At 29.2% G+C, this 17959-nt stretch overlaps 1 protein-coding gene across 5 annotated transcripts in view; it reads left to right on the forward strand.

The window, feature by feature from the left end:
- LOC106469573 (anoctamin-1-like) overlaps window positions 1–17959 on the forward strand; it is a 72142-nt gene that overhangs the window by 4025 nt on the left and 50158 nt on the right. For 4 of the 5 annotated variants that reach the window (XM_022398141.1, XM_022398140.1, XM_022398139.1 and 1 more), the window contains 5 exons: window positions 80–187; window positions 3189–3406; window positions 5558–5719; window positions 8667–8762; window positions 15548–15604. In XM_022398141.1, the coding sequence (XP_022253849.1) occupies window positions 124–187; window positions 3189–3406; window positions 5558–5719; window positions 8667–8762; window positions 15548–15604 (597 nt within the window). In that variant the 5' untranslated portion in view covers window positions 80–123. Of the gene's footprint in view, window positions 1–79; window positions 188–3188; window positions 3407–5557; window positions 5720–7951; window positions 8763–15547; window positions 15605–17959 lie in introns of those variants that run through there. The other variant, XM_022398143.1, reaches the window with a different exon arrangement.

Here is a 17959-nt window from a genome sequence, read left to right on the forward strand (position 1 = left end):
TGTGTGTGTGTACTATGTGTGTGTATATATATATATATATATATATATATATATATATTTGTTTATTTTTTTATTTCAGAAATTTAAATCAATTTCCAGATGAGATAGTTGGAAACCACAACAATGAATGACAAGAAACATCGTAACATTCTCGATGTTGATATGTTAGAGAAGAGGTTTTCTGCAAGTAAGCTCTGAATAAAAGAGTGAATAATGTAATATGTTTATAGTATTGATGTTCTTTTTATCTTATGTACTTAGCAGTATCATTATATTTATTACTAAATTTGATTTGCAATTTAGTGAATCTAGATTTTTGAATAAGCCACATTTACTAATCAGTTTACTAATCATTTACTAATGATGTCCACCCAATTCTTTGAAATACTATTATTACTAATCTCTCTTAATTCTATTTATTCCTCTTTTCTTTACTAAGCTCTGCTAGACTTTTATTTTATTTTATCTTTTTATATTGGCACGTAACATTTAATTAATTCTTCCTTCTCAAGGATTTATTTTCTTAATATTTTCAAAGAATCTTCTCTCAGTTGAGTTAGATATTCCACCTCATGAGTTCTTAAAAGTACTTGAAAGCTTGTATGCTATAGTAAGTTATATTTCTGTGTGAAGTATTAATCTGAAACTTTTTTCTTGGTAATTTAAATAATGGCATGTTAAGTCTAGGTTTGAATGATATACGTACAAATGCAAAGTTGTGCTACTCTGTAAAACTTTCTTTTCATATTGGTTATAAGTATCATTGTTCTTAAATTGTATATAGTGTAATTAATTTAGTCAATGAATTTCTAGGAATATTGATTTTGACACTCTCTGACATTCTAATATTTCTTGTCATAACTATACTTGTGTTTTTTTACATTTTAATTGGTGCATCACTTATATTTTTGTCTAAGTTATAACTTAGTTAATGACTTTTAAGGGGAAACATTGATTTTTGTGTATAATGATAATATTTCTTGAGAGAACAGTAATATGTTAGCATTTTTTTGGTTACACATATGTTATTTGCAACTATTCTCACCCCCCAACCTTTATTGAAAGTTGACCTGTGTGTAGTGCCAAAAATTCATTACAAGTTAAGTCATAAACTGTGCCCATGCTATTACACAATTCTTTTGTGTTCTTAGAGAGAAAAAACAAAACCTGGAAAGATGTATGTTGTTTGAATCACACTTTGTTATGTTTATTCAACATTTTATGTAAAGATTCAGAAAGGTAGAATAGTAAAATTTTTAAATTGTTTTCTTAGTATGGCAGAAATATTGTGTCTTGATTTCTGTATAAAGATTTTGAGAGAATTATTTACCCTTAATTATATAAAAATATTATTTTCTGTCTCTGTTTTTTTCATACATTTAGTGGTTAGATGACATTTGCTTGCTCTGTTAAATAAGATTTTAACAACAAATTATTTATTTTCTCAAAGGTGGCGAGACAAGTAATCCAAGTATTTACCTGAAAAAAAAAAGTTTTTGATAAACTTAATAGAAAAATTCCCATCCTTTTTACATGTTGTGCATTAGAAAAGTTAAATGCCTCTTTACTATTATACTGAGTGTATTGTAATTGAGGTCTGAGTATTAATAAGATTAGGTAGTGTTTCATCTGTGTTCTCTATCATGATGATAAATAAACCATCAATGTATAGTTTCTAAATTTAAAAGTCTTGTGTCAAAGTAAAAAAAACTTGCAATTCAATTTCCTCCATAACTGATTCAGCCATTATGATTGAAACTAATGACCCTATGGTTGTGTCAGATTTGTAATGTAATTTCTGATAAGAGAAAGAGATAGAAAATAATAATTGTTTGGCTGTAACTTTCTTTATTTAATACACCATTTAATAGAGCCTCCTTGAAGCTATCTTTTTCCAAATATTTTAGCGGTTCTCACTGCGGTATGGGCAGGCAGAATTGTACTCTGCATTGTGGGGCCATGGGTGCATTATAATAGTGAAGGTCAAATCAATTATTTCATTAGAGAAGCCCAAGTGTTAGTGGAAGGTGCCTTCTGTACAATCTACCTGTTGAAAGTTGGGGATGCTGGTGAAATTAGCCTCTATGAAGCAAATAATCTCCTCAAAGTAGCAGAATGACCATATAAACTGATGCTTAACTATGTATTCCAGAACTTTTTAGGGAGAAAGAAGAAAAAAATTATTCCAAACCCTCTCTCAGATGCTTTGTGCTTCTTGGGTGATCCATTGTTTTCTGGTGGCTGGTGTAGAGAGTATCATCTGTTGGTTCATTATCAATAAGTTTTAATCAAAACAAGCAATCTACTTAGATCAGAACTAAACATTGACCCAGTAAATAATGTAGTTAATTTAATATACCAGTTTAATTTGGCATTTAAATTGTCAAAAAAATAATGATTAGAATGCATTGGTTCATCAGAGTGATATCTTTTATTGTCAGGGAAGTTTGAAATTGACCACATTTATTTACTTTCAAGTTTTGTTTACATGGTAAAGTTTGGGATTTCTTAGTAAGTAGTGGTTTTCTGCTTTACTCTTTTTCATAACTACCCATAATTAGGTGTGTTTCTTGGCTTTTCATTTGGCTAAGTAGAGCTAATTAGATTGTTTATAATGAAATGTGGTTTGACACAATAGGCTGGTGAATTATGATTTTGATGATGGTGTAGAATCAAAATGCATTGGAGAAAGGAGTCAAGACTACATAAAGTCGTACACTGGTGTGAGAGTGTTTGTGGGGACACTGAATATTTTTATGTGTTAGTTGGAACGTGATTTTGAACTAGAAGAAGCATTAGTGATGTGAGTGGTGTACAACTATTTAAAATATTATTACTCCAAAAAGTACGTCTTTTTTTTTTTTTAACAGTTGACATTTTTCTTAACATGCTTTATGTTGTGTAATGTACATGTGATATACTTAGGATTTCTCTGTATGCAAAAATTTTCTGACAAGCTTTTAGTCTTATCGTAGGACAATATCTGGTCATCTGAACACAAAAAATGAGCTTGATGGTACTTGTAAGGTAGGATTGAGAGTTTGTCAATAAAGATTTAAATGAGAAAAAAATCTGTTGTATGTGTATTACTTGTTAATTTTAAAAGCTGATATTTCAAGATTAATATCTGATGTAATTTCTATTGTATGCATAGTTATGCAACTATTAAAAGTTTTCTTTTCCTTCAGTTTCAACAGAATCTGATATAAGTATTTACCACAGTGCTGAAGATTTATGGCTTAAAAGCAATACAGATTTTAATGAACAGAATGCAAAAACTTGTTTCACTGAAACCAGGAAAAATAGCAAACAGTTATTTGGTGGTAGATCTGGTGAAAGGCTGAATGGAATATCAACATCAAGAGAGGCTTTGTGTTCCAGAGATTTGCCTAACAAACATTATGTAGTAAGCTGTTTAACATTTATATTATGCTTAAAATATAGGAACTAGGATGTCATTTCAGGTATATTTTCATTATTTGCCATTAGAATAAAAAAGCTAGTTTTAGAGTTTATTTTATTACTTCAAACAGTTGATGAAATTGGATTATGTTTTTTTCAAAAACTTTCACTAAATTATTTTGAAATTCTCATTTCAGTGAAAAAACAATCAAAGATAAGGACAAATTTGAATATATTTCTTCTAAAAATTAACAACCTTGATGTTATTTTTGGTTGTTATAATGTGATTAAAAGATACATTATACAGTAATTCTTATAACTTGAAAGACAGCACTTCAGTAATGGAAAACTGGGTAAGACACTTGGAAAATATTTGGCCTGTAAAGGCTTTTGACGTAAATTTTAAGATCATATTAAACGTGGTAATAATTTTATAAAATTATATTTCCAAGATAACTTGACATTATTTGTGTTTATATATATATATATAAATATGTTATATTAAACTATATTGAAGCCTTACCATGTTGTTACAGTACCATTTGCCATATATGGTCATGCTCTATCTGATGGCAATATATCTTGACGATAGTCCTGCAGTGCATTTTCCATTGCTAAAGGCTTGTTTTTTTTGGTGTAAAATATATTAAGTATGTATATATATTTTTTAAAAGCTATAATCAAAAATCAACAATTTTGAAATTGTTAAAAAATACAAAGTTTGCATAATTTTGTTATACCATTATGAGCTGTTATTTCAAGACAAATAGTGAAACCTTGTATTTTTACATGTTATTACGCTAAGTACGTATAACAACATTTAAGGAAACTTGTACTATTGAAAACTTTATTGTAACTGTAAAAATATAAAAGTTTAGCAGATTTTGGAATTATTTTGTTTCTAACAATTTAGGGATGTGAAAAAATTATGATGTATTTGTAAACAATTTCTGTGTTATACAGTTAATTAACTCTGTTGTATAGCCTACTACACAGACTTTAAAATCACAGAATACATACATTTATAGTAAACGTTTTGATTAGTTTTGTGTTTGAGAACAATAAAATATTTTTAATATGTAACAAAAGTTTTCAAGTTAATTTGATGATCTTTAGGTCATTATCTGAAGTGAATCAATTTAATGGAAAGATAAATGTTGATGTATAACAAGCAGTTTTGGCCACTGGGAAAATATTATCACAACTCTATGATGCTTGGAGAGATCAGCTGATGTGCATGATAACATCAAAAGGGATGAAAAGGATGGAAACAACTTCATAAAATGATAGAGTTTTACATTTTAATTGAATGCTCCTGACTGTTTCTACAGTAGGAAAACTTCAAACAATCATAACATTTGTATGGAAAAGAATTTGATTGGTTAAGCCAATTTAATTTAAGACTGTTTTTATAGACTATGTTTAAAAGAGTAAACACACGTGAATGGCTCGAAAGTAAATGTACAAAGTGTAGCAGTTTCTCATAAAAAGCAAAATGAAAATAATTTGACAAATAAAATTTTTGACATTTCTTTTTTTAACCAAAAACAATGAAGAAAAGAAAACATAGTATTTCCTCTTTCATTGATGTATTTTTATTAAAGTATTGAAATTGAAATATATTCATCAATGAATAAGCATTTGAGAATGATTACTTTTCACAGTTGAGTTTTATTTTCAGTTAAAAAAATTCTGTTTAGATTTGTCTGTGAAGTGTGAAATTCCAGTAAGTATTTTAGAAAGTTGAATTTTTTCTATCAATTTCAGTGATAGTTATTTGTAAATTGAAATATACTTAATTTTTTCATGAGAATTGGCAATCAAATAAGTCTGATTACATGTGTACTGTACAAAATATGTATGAAAATGATTAGTTGGTTGTTTGGTTTGATGTGCATAAGAGAAGCTCGTAGGTGTAATGCAAAGTACTGAGTATTTTTTCAAGAACTTTTATTAAGAATTATTATTATTTTTTTATCTGTATAATGTATTTTTAAAAGTTTAAGATATTTTATGATAGTTATCATCATTACAGCATATAGAATTATATGGTAGTTTGTTTAGAAAAAAATTACTTTTATCACATAATAAATGTATTTTAATATAAAAGTTATATCTTAGTAACCAACACACAAATTAAATTTGTGTCGTTCAGGAACCATCCTTGTTTTTTGAAGATGGATTGCATCGAATTGACTTTGTGTTGCTATATACTTCCCCATCAGGCATCCAGAAAAGTACTCTTCATAAGCAAATGAGGGAAGTGTTTGAAGAAAACTTGAAAGATGAAGGTTTAGAACTGGAATATGATACTGAGGTAGAGACAAATACATCATTTTAAAAATATAAAATATTTCTGTAAAAAGTCAGTTATTCAAAAGAGAAAAACATTTCCAATTTTTTAAATGTTCTCTTAATTATGAAAAACATGACCAATTGTTTATTTTAACCCATTTTCATGGATTGGGCCAGTATCATGGAATAATCTTCATTAATAAAGATACTAAATATGCTATTAGTTCAAAGCTAAACATTTATTGTCAGTTGTTCTGATATATATACATTTTTCCAGTGTTACTTGCACATGTGATTTATACTTATTGTTGTATTGAAATTACATTACTTTACCTGCCTACATACATGATAGTAGTTTTAAACTTCATGTTAAAACTGCTTGCTTTCTTTTTTCTGAATGATCCTAATTAAAAAAGAAAAGAAATAAACAAATTTCACTTACAGTCACTATACAAATTATAAAGGAATAATTCATTCATAATTTCAGCCTAACAGATGTTGGAAATTATTTTAGTGTTATATTGTTATGGTAATTTAAAATCTATACTGGAGGTGGTCTTAATGTAATGTTTTATGATCGGTTTATCTTCTGTATCAATATTAATGCTTAAAACAACACGTATTGCATAAGTCACGGTCCCATGACAGAAGAACACACACTCTTTAAACCTCAGTTACAAATGCTACTAGTCAAACAGTTGAAGTTTTGTAAAAACAGGACAGAAATAATTGCAGTAATCTTACAATGATATTACATATTAATGTTTACAAAAATGTATAAATTGCTGACTTTACAGTTTATTATATGTTTGTTCAATCCCCTTAAAAGAATTGATTGTCCAAATTGGAGTAATTAATTCCTTAATGTTTAAAAAATAAAAGAGAATACACAAACATTTCAAGTGACTTATGTTTTCAGTCTCACTTTTCTGTTGTTTATAGAAGTAGTAAAATACATTTCGTGCATTTTTGGTTTTTCATGTAACAGTTGCATCAAAATAGTTATGAATCCTTATTAATGTTTATTCAAACTTTATTACTAACCATTGTGGTATTATTTTGTTGCCTGTATTCAGCTGTACATACTATCTTATAGGCTCAAAGTTACTTATTCATTTTGTAAGGGATGTCATTAGGCTAGATGCAGACTGAATTGAAAATTTTAGAAATCTGAAATAAATCACTTTGTCTAAATAAAGAGTTGCCTTTTTAAAGTACAAATTAGTTAACCCTTTCTCTGTGGCTGGGGTGTATATTTCCCAGTGCACTGAGAAATCTACATCTCAGCTACAGTGAATGGGTTCATATAAATAACAAGAAATATTGAGTGATTTCTCTTCAGAAGAAAGGTAGGCAATTTTGTTTTTGTTCGTAGTATATTTCTGCAAGCCAAATAATTTAATCACTATTTAGTTTCAAAAACAATGCTGAATTTCTTTTATGTAAACATAAGTATGTTGGGGAAAAAATACAACATATGATCTTGAAAACTGGCTTTTATTTCATCATCGTGCACTTGATATATTTTTTTTTTTGACAAATATTTGTTAAGAGTGCAATTAATAAAATTTTATGTTAATTTATTATTGGGACAGCAGTATGTCTTCGGATTTACAATGCTATAATCAAGGGTTCGATTCCTCTCAGTACACATAGCATATAGCCCCATGCTATAAGAAAATACACACAATTTATTATTATAAATTAATATCTGTAATCTCTTAAGCTGATATTATGTACAGTTGCTATGGTGGTAGCTTTATTTCTTATAAGACCAAAGTGTGAACCCTTTACAACATGTGCATCAGTGTATTGAAAGTGTATCAGTGTATTCCATGTGTACACTAAGCCCTTCTATTGAATATTTGTAGTCTTTAATGAGATATTATATATTAAAATATATACATATTGAAATGTTTGAGACAAGTGTGCAAACTTGCAAATGATTTAGTTTGTCCTTGGTGGTAATATGTCATAGCTTCTGGGCTGGAATATCCACACTACTACATTAGTCCTCATTAAATCATCTTAAAGTCCATTTTTTGTTAAGTATAGCTTTTTAGTGTTTTGGCTTTTCCACCTTTCTCATTCTGATATTTCCAACTGTGAACAATGTAATATTGTATTTGAATGTTAAATTTTCGAATTAATATAGAATACAGATAGATATATGCCTCTGGCTGGACTTTCCATTTCTGATTTTTGTGGAGATGAAATATATTATTATTAGGTAATTTTAATTATCTATTTCAAGTTGTGATTTATGGTTGGGAAAGAAGATCATTCAGGTACGAGCAACCTCATAAAGAAATACCTAGGGATGCTTTTTGGTTGGAAAAGGTAGTCTTTCAAGTAAGAGAGAAATCTTATTAAACAAAGAAATTATTTGATCTACGCTGTATATGGTGCTTTCTAGTTGAAAAAGGACATATTTCAAGTAAGACAGAACAATTTTCTACATAAGGAGTATGAATGATGCATAATGTAGTTGCTGATTACATTCTCAAAATTATTGGATAAAAGTTCTTTTGGAGGTAGTTTAATGTGTTCAACTTATTATGAATTGATTTAATTTCACTGTCGAAAAATCTTCTGTGATGCTGTTTGTGAGCTTTTAAACCATAGTTGCTTGTCTAAAATTAAAAAATTGGGATAAAGTTTAAATTTTCTACTTCTCAAGAGCACAAGATGAGAATGTCTTCAGAATCAAATAATTGTTACTCATTCACAAGTTAAAACTGTCTATCAACAGCAATTTGTTTGCAGTACCATTCTTACCTTAACTGTCATTTTAATTCTGTAGGAAGCAGATCAGTAGTGTGCCTTGAAATATAAAATTAAAGCTTCCTTGGAGTTAATGTAATAAAATACAAATGTATGTACATTTTTGTAGAAACTTTTTTCTGCATTAACAAAACTGAAAGTTAGAAAATTTAGAAGCTACATTAACCTTTGTTACCTTTGAATAGTCTGTCACTGATGTCAACTGTGTGAAAGTCCATGCTCCTTGGGAAGTTCTTACCAGATATGCTGAAATAATGAAGTTAAAAATGCCAATGAAAGAGGTAGGATATATACTGGGTTGTTAGACAGTCATTGGTAACTTTTTTTATTTCTCTCTCTCTCTCTTGTGTTTGCAGCTGGTATTACTAGAAGAAATAGTAATAAGTAGCTGTAAAATTTAATTTGAAGTGTAAATGTTTAATTCACAAAAAAGTTTAAATTTTAAATTTATTTGTTATCCTTCATATATTTTTTTGTTATGAGTATAATCAGAAAATTATTTGTTTTAAATTTTCATGCACAAAACTGTACATAAAAGAAATGTGTATGAAGTCAATAAAATACTGAGTAATCAGCATCTTAATACAGATAACATTTGGAAAATATCATATGTTGTGAAGATCCTGCAAGTTATTGTTTAACTGTATAATATTTCATTACAATCTTTGCATATCCATTTGAAGATTTGTTGTTTCTTTTATTGTAATTTTCTGTGCCCTGAAGCAAGTGTAAGTATTTATTACTAAAGTTTTTTTTTTATTCTGGTGAAATTTGAGGACAATTTCAACTTTGACAGTCCCATAATATTTACTGGTTACATGTAGTTTTTTAGGTTCATTTAATGTGTTATTAAATACTTCAATCTGTAACTTTGTGAAACTGTTTTAATTAATTTTTAATAGATATGAGAATTTTTTATGTAAGGATATTTGATGATTGGTTAGGCATAATGAACTGATGGTTGGTTATTTATTGCTAGCAATATAACTATTAATTAAACTGTTCTGTGTAATTGATAATTTTGCTGAATATTATTGAATGCTCTCTTAATTAGTCTGGCTCTTGCTGCTCTTGGATTCAGCATTTGCTGTCATGATAGTTCAACCTAGATTCCTTTAATTATGATTCTGTATTGACACACATGCTCATTAGGTAGACACAGGCATTCAGGAGTATGGCAGCAAAATGTGTCCACAATGTCAAGCATGATTAATGGGAGTGAGAGAACAAGTGAATTTCCACTGAGGTTGGCAATCTGCAATGTGTAGTTTTGTTTCTGCTGTTGGAAATACTTTTGGATTGAATATGTTATAAGGGTTACATTTTTAGTTGTTTGTTATAATTGATTGATTAATATTAACTATGCACAAAGTTACATGAGTTACAAAGTTACATAGAAAAAAAATTATATCTTTACTAAACCATTTTTAACAAATTTATATTTATCATTATTGGTAATATTTTATTATTTTTAACTACTTTTAGAAAAAATTAGTTTTTTAGCAGAAAATAGTTGATCCAATATCATGTAGAATTTACTAAATTATTCAGAGTAGTAGAGCAAGCTATATAGAATAATGTGAAGAACAGTGAGATAGTGCATTCATTTTTCTCAGAAAGGATATATATTGCACTGAAATTATTTTATTAACCTTTTTCAAATCTGTGAAATTGGAGATTGATTATTATTTTTATTGACATATGCTTTGTTGTTGCTGGCTAACAGTTTAAATGCTTTAACTTCACTTATTTTTTAGTGACAACAGAAACATTAGTTCATAAGAACGCAATAACACAACTGTATGAGTATTATCCTCCCCATGAAAACAACAACAACAACACTGTGTTTTAAATAATCAACTAGAAAAACTTTTGTCTAACATACCATGTTATTACTCTTTCATGTGCATAAGGGTGCTTGCGTTAATTAAAAAAAGGATAAAAGATTATAAAGAGCTCTCATGTCATAAAGTGAAGGCTTTGGTTATAATCAGCATTAGTAAGGTTAAGGGTCTCAAGCCAATAGGCTAGTTGATGTACAGAAAACCTGTGGAAGGATAAATAGTGTAATAATGTTAAATTAAATGATTGGTAAGTTATTTTATATACCCTCCAAAAAAAAAAATCACTTTATTGCTGTGAATCATTGAAAAACAAATTGACAAACATTTATGGGTTTTATGGCATCTGTGAAACTGTAAATTAAGTTATGCTAGGTTAGCTACTATGAATTATAGAATGCAACAGTTGTTTAGGGGAGTATGAGGATACACAGTTGGATTGTACTTTAGTGTCCCACCTGTAATCTCTCATTGTACTTTTGTATTTAGTAAATAAGATATGAAATTCAATTATTAAGAGCATACACGACTATATGAGTGTCTTCTATATTTAATTAGTTATAAGTTGAAATAGCTTCACTTATGGTTAGCACACTGGCCAGTAGTCATCCAATTATTTGACCACTATCAAGTTTTGTCAAATATTTCTGTAAATTCCCTTAAGAAATATTTAACTAAATATATTAAAATACCTGACCAGTTGTCAGAAATAATACTTTTCTAGAGTTGTTTATGTCAAATCGGTAAGGCACTAGCTTATGTGGATATTTTATTGCCATAGAGTAGCCCTAAGGTGTTAGCTCCATGATACCAGAATACTCTTTTTGGATTCTCTAATGTGCATAATCATAGCTCAGTTAATGTCATGATTATAAAAAGTAATAAAATTACAAAAATTGCTTGTGTCTAGCATATTGCTTTCGATTTTTATTGTGTAAAGCAAAAGTAAATACTTTTAGAATCATGATGCAGTGTAAACTATAAATTAAAGAAACTCTATGACTCTTCTCATTTTGAAATATTTATATTTGGCAAACGTTTGATTCCTTTTTTTGCTGAAGCTTTCATTGGACAACTTGTTGTTGTTACAATTCAATGCTGAAAAGGTAGTTATGTGACTCATCTCTGAAGATGTTTGTATGATCGATAATTTCCCTTATCTACATTTTAATTTGTGTGGTATTCATAGCTGTGTGTGTGCTACCTTTTCAATGGAGTGCCACTATTCCTACTGCTACAGCAAGACAAATACAGCAATGCTACTGTTGTCACTACATATTTATAAATATAGCAGTGCTAATGCTACCGCTACTTTTGAAACTGACATTTTTTTATGATAATTTTTTTGTCATAGGATAATGTAAGAATGAAAAATGCAAATCTATTGGTAAATGGTAATACTTTATTCCTACAATCACATAATACAGACTTCTTAGAACAACCATTCCATATTTGTGAATGATGATAGGAAAGCAGCTAACAACTATACAGCCTTTGATACATTCAATGATAGTACTTGAAGAACACAACGTCAAAAAATAAATTAGTACAATGACAGTAATAATAACAAATGAGATAATAAGCTAATATGAAGTAATAAATCTGTTATATTAGAAGATATTATGTCCCTTATTATTTATTAAATTTTATTATTATTTTAATATGTTATTTAATTTCAATAGCATCAGCTTCTCGAAATTGTTATCCATCAATCCAGCTCTTTTTTTTTGGCTTCAAAATGTCTTTGTTGTGAAAATGCATCATACAGCTGCACTTGATGGAATGAGTATATTGAAGTAAATAAAGAGAGATTTGAAAGCTGGTGAAGAAAACAATCTTGATTCTATATCTTTTGAAGTAGTCGGTTCTTTGCTCAGGATCAGTGTTATTTGATCATTGCTACTTTGGGATGAATTACTTTCAGATTTTTCTTGTTGTTTAAAGTGCATGAAGAAGTCTTCTTTCTCAATTTCCTCGGTGCTCAAAGATGATGAAAAATCACTTTTGCAAAAATCATTTGCAAAGTGCAGCATCTGAAAGGACCGGGCAGACAGATGCAAGAGTATTATATATATAGATTTAGATTAATATGTATATATATATTAATTGATATAAAATATACTATAAAAATACTGTAACTAACCAGAATTCCTTGACAAAGTTGGACCCATTGTCAGTAGTGGTCTTTGTAATTTTGTTTTGAATGCAATATTTGGTGTGAATTCTTCCAGTTCCTTTGCAATCAAGTCATAGGCATGGTGGCCAATGAGACAGTGGGAAGATGAAATCAATTACAAGTGCATTTATTTTACATTGGCTAACCCTCCCAGCATTAGCAGCAATGAAGGCTCAAAGAGGTTATTTGAAGGTTGTTCTGCTTCATTTTTCCAAGTTTTTCTCTTACTAGAAGTATAAGTCCCTGTCTGTGCTGCTTTAACTGACCATTTGCTTGATCTGTTTACCTTCATTCATCTCTTCATGCATGATTCAAAATCCCTGAGTTTATAGGAATGTTTGTAACTAATGTATTTCTTTATAAAGTGATTTCTTATTGGCACTGTAAATATTATTTTTGAGCAAACACAACTTACACTGCAAGAAAACACTGTGAGATTGGGATCTACTTGCACTTTCACTTCCAACAAATACAAAATAGTCTTTTATGTAAGGCCAAGGATGGCTGCTTTCATGATTAGACTCACTGTTAGAACATCATCTTTCTTACCGGATTCCTTTTTATGACACTGGCTAAAGTAGAAGGTGATGCATCCTTGCCCATAATACATTTGTCTTTTTTTCCTGTACCAGGGATATAAGATTAAATACTGTTTTTTTTTTCTCTTTCCCTTACAGTTGACATTGTGTTGCTCATTCATTGATAGCATATGCTGAATTAGTTTTCTTTGAGAAGGTATTTATAAGAAAAACATGTCCAAAATGATTAATTTCCTATTCAAAATTATAATGGTATATCCTTTTACCGACTAAGATTTTGATTATTCCTGTTTTCACTAATTATGGGTGGTTAGATTTGAAGTTTAGATATTTATCCTTTTAGTGTCTGAGTTACCTTCACGTAACAAAACAAGGACTTTAGTTGTTGGAATGTACTTTTCGATTGTAATTAAACTTCTTTAAACTGGGTTATATGAATTTAATATATATTACTAGAGATAATTATGGAAACACAGAAGTGATACACATACAGCATTCAGGGTGCTGCTAATTTCGTGTAGATCAGCAGCACTGTTGGTTGAGATGTAGGCCTAAACTTTTGTTGATTCCTACCATGATTTACTGTAATTATTGACTTGGATAGTGTTCTCTATCAAACAGATTGTTGTTGATTATTTTCAAATGCTTCAACTTGGATTAATTTGTAAAGAGACTTGTTTCCAGCTTTGCTCATTCTATTCTTTATGGTCCAATACCCATTTCAATCTTTTTGTTTGCTTACCTCTTCTCAACAGCAATTTCAAGCAATGACATGTTTAATGTGAACATTCATACTAATGTTTATCTTGCTATTCTAAAGTAGCATTCATACCTGTATTTATAACAGTTTCCATACTATAACTAATAATGTGATATTTGCATCTTCACAAAATTTGGCAAGCTTTAGGTAAACATTACAACTCTTTTGTACACAAAAAATCAGATTTTTGAATTTATTATTTTTACTAAAGATTCGTTCATGAATATATGGAATCATAGTGTTGACTGCTCCAAAAGCAAGGTGATTTTCATGTTAAGTTTAAAAATACTTTTATTCATCTGAAATTTCTCAAATTGCATTTGTGTAAATTGTAAAACCTCATACCTTTTCCAGAAGTAGTGCTATACACCACAAGTATGCCTTAATTTCTTATGATACACCTACTCTTTCAAGGCAGTTGTTCTCTGCTTGCTTCACCGGCCCCTCCAACTTTGCAATGTGGGATTCTTGCTTTGGGTAGTACCATTTCAGAAGTTAACATTTTCTTTCACTGAAAATCTATTTATTCATTTAAGGATCACAATTGCTGTTGGTTTAATTGATCCTTGCCAGCATCTGTAATATTTGGCTTATTTAAATATTTTTCTTAAGGTCTGTTAAATTTGTTTATAATAAATTAACTTGTACAACATATTAATTTATTATAAAATAAAAAGCTGTTGGTGAAGATTCAACTTTGTTGTGTTTTTTTCCCAGGTTTTAGTGACTTTATGAGATGTATATTTGTGACTGACATTTCTTGTTTGAGTTTTTTTACTTCTATGGCTTCTTTTTTCAAAATGTCTGTTCTAACTTTTGCTTGTGATGCCAATATCTGATAGTAGTGATGCCTGTTTATAATGTGTTTGTTCATATGTACTGGATCAACTTTTAAAGTTTGCTTTCAATGACGTAGTCCTACTTTTTGAACTTTTTCATTGAAATTTTATTGGGTTTTTAAAACCTTTTAGAGTAATATTTTGCAGCTTTTGGAATTTGTGGTTGCTATTCAGTAGTATGTAGTCTTCTGTATTTTTAATTGCAATCTACTGTGAAGATAACTTATCATTATTACTTTAGTCAGTAGAAAGGCATTATGTAAGCTTTCATTCTTTCCTCAATTTTCTGGACTCTTTTAATAATATGTGAACCAAAACTTATAGGTAACATTTATCTGAAATATTTCCTATCATCTATGACACTGTAGTTTTTGTAACTTTAATAAATTTAATGCAAAAGATTTAAGCAAAGATTATCAACCTGGAAATGCATAGGCAGTTTAATCATACATTATGGACTTTGAATAGAGGATGTGCAGGATGTCCAATAAATCATATTTCAAAAATAAATTAAGGTTAATATGGTAACTAGTCTTACATAAATAAACAATAAATGTGCATGATGAAATAACAGTTTCATCACATCACCAAATATCTGATTAGATATGATGTTAACAGAAAAATGATAAGGGTGCTTGACAATAATACTGTCATACTTTTAAAAAATATGAATTAAGGTTTTATCAGGTGATATGTAAAAGTTGAGGTGTTCTTGTAAGTGTGTTATTGCAAATTAGTGGAAATTTATATTATTCCTTATTATAAAATTAAAAATCACTTGTTGAAATTGATTGTGAAATAAAGTTAGAAAAAATATTTTTGACATTTTAGAATTAAATTAATATCTCAATTTTTAGACATATTTTCTGTGGTATGTTTTATGGAAATTTCAATATTTCTTTTTATATCAGTTCCTAATGGACAACATGGTGACTGGTGTGGTGCACAATTTCTTGGATTTTGAACCTGTAAGCATGTTTAGAGTACTATTAATTTTGTGTAATTTGCTATTGATACTACCACATGTGTCACTTCTAATGATGTGAACATGCATAAGATTTAAAGTTTGTGACAGAATAACATTAATTATTAGTTTAACATTTTCCTTAGTAAACATTTTATGGTTTAAATTCGTTTTTTTTTTTAAAGCCATAGTACAATTTACTGTGCATTAATACTTAAATAATTTAATGACTGCAACTAGTCATCCTTTATGTAATATAATGACTGATTATAAATACTGTCTTGTGACTAACATACTGACAACACTAATCCCTGCAATATAAAATTCAGCGTGATGGTAATTACTTTTCTGAAAACTACAGTCTCTTATGACCAAAAAATGGTCTTTCAGCTACCACTTTTTATATTTTACACTGTAGCAATGAGTAATTACACATATTACCCCTTTTATAAAAACAGTTGTTCATACTAGTCTGTCACTGCCTTAATATATATACTGGACAAAATGAATAAATGAAGATCTGGCAAATTATAAGTATACATTATGGAAAGTAGCTAAATTATAAATTACAAATTATGAGTGAAAGTGAAGTTTATTGTCTTGTATCAAATTATGAATATAGAAATGCATTTCAGTAACCCTTGGCATGGCATGCCTTGTAATGTGGAATTGTTTGTATTAATATCAAGGCTTAAAGATATCAAAACTAGAGTTTTCTTAATGTTTATGCCTCCCCTTAACATTGAATATGCCCATCACTAGTGGCCAACATGGCTTTATAAATTTGTTGCATACCATGTATTAATGACTGGGACATTCAGTGTTGTATGCCCTTTATGTTCTGTTTGGAAATCCATGATGACTGTAATTGTGTGTGGAGACATAATGTTTAGAGTGTTATGCTTAGTGCAGTGTTGTTGAATGTGAGTTGTTCACTGTGGTGCTTTCAGTGATGTGAGGAAGCATTTGCTCTGGTGTTTAGGGATAAGATTTTGGCATTGTGAGGCCTTATTCAGGTGCCAGTGAACCTGATTCCATTCTGATGTTCAACAGTTCTTGTATCAACCATATGCATATTGTTTCTGTCTATCTTAAAGTGGAAACTATTGACAGAATTTATCTTAGACAAACTTTGAGGACAAATGTAGACATGCTGAATCTGTTGGGAAGTGCCTTGTCAAGAATATAGAGAAACAATCCAAGATTCCATCCATAGATTGATCCAGGGATGCACAGTGCTGTAGAACTTTGTTGACCGCTTGAGTTAAATATACTCAACATTAAAGTACATATTTAAATATCCTAAAATCAATTTTGTGTACATCTTTAAGCCATAACATTGCTACAGAAAATCATTTATAAAGCAGCTACATGTTCCTAGCTACATATTTTATGATTTTTCCTTAGGAAAATTAATTTAACATTCATTAATAGTTTGCAGTTATGATTTAGCAACTTGAAAAATGTACACCACTAATTTGTTGAAGTTTTGTACCAAAGTGAGAAAACTTTTATCTCTATCAATCATGCTATATTTTCATAATTTAGTAAAAACTCATTTTATTTTACTTATTTTTTATAATTTCAGATAGACATAGGCTGCTGCAGTGGTTGAAATAATTATAAGTGCATTTTAAATTTTTTTTTTCATTGTATCTTTTGACAAAATTGGTATAAGAACTTACTTAGAAGATTGAGCTGGAATTTTTCCCCCTAAGGTTGTATTGGACATGTGTATAAAATGTACTTAAAAAAAAATTTTTTTTTTAAGAAAGTTAATTATTCTTATATAATTTTAGTGTTAGAAGTTTTATTTAAAGTTTACCTCCTCATGTGAGCCCAGATTGGCCCTGTTGTAGAGCTCTGTATTTCAGAGCTAGTAAGATAGGTTTAAATTATGGGATACCACAAAATATTCCCCACTTTTTAAACAGTGGGTGCATTGTAAGAGCAACAATCAATCCCTTAGTGTGAGTGGTAGGGTACTGCCTTTCCTCTGGTTAGTAATTCAAAATTAGGGTTGGCAGAAGGTAGCCTTAGTAACTTTATTGTAAATACAATACGATTACAGTACCTCCTCACTTTTAGATTAAGTGAAGACCAAATTTACTGAAGCCTTTTGTTCTAAGAATAAATTGAATGAATCTAGTAAAAAACTAAGATTACACATTATGATATTAAAAATATGTATGAAGTGAGAATTCTTTTGAGCAGTGATTAAAGATGGTTGAATTGGAAATCTTTAAATAGCCTGCTAAAAATCATGTGCTGGTAATCTGTAAAGGTTTCCTAAGAAACATATGCTGGATATTGTATACTACATATATGTTGGTTCATCTCACTTTGTAAGTTTGTGGTC

Source organism: Limulus polyphemus, unplaced genomic scaffold (genome assembly GCF_000517525.1).
Source record: "Limulus polyphemus unplaced genomic scaffold, Limulus_polyphemus-2.1.2 Scaffold3552, whole genome shotgun sequence".
NCBI classification, from domain to species: Eukaryota; Metazoa; Arthropoda; class Merostomata; order Xiphosura; family Limulidae; genus Limulus; species Limulus polyphemus.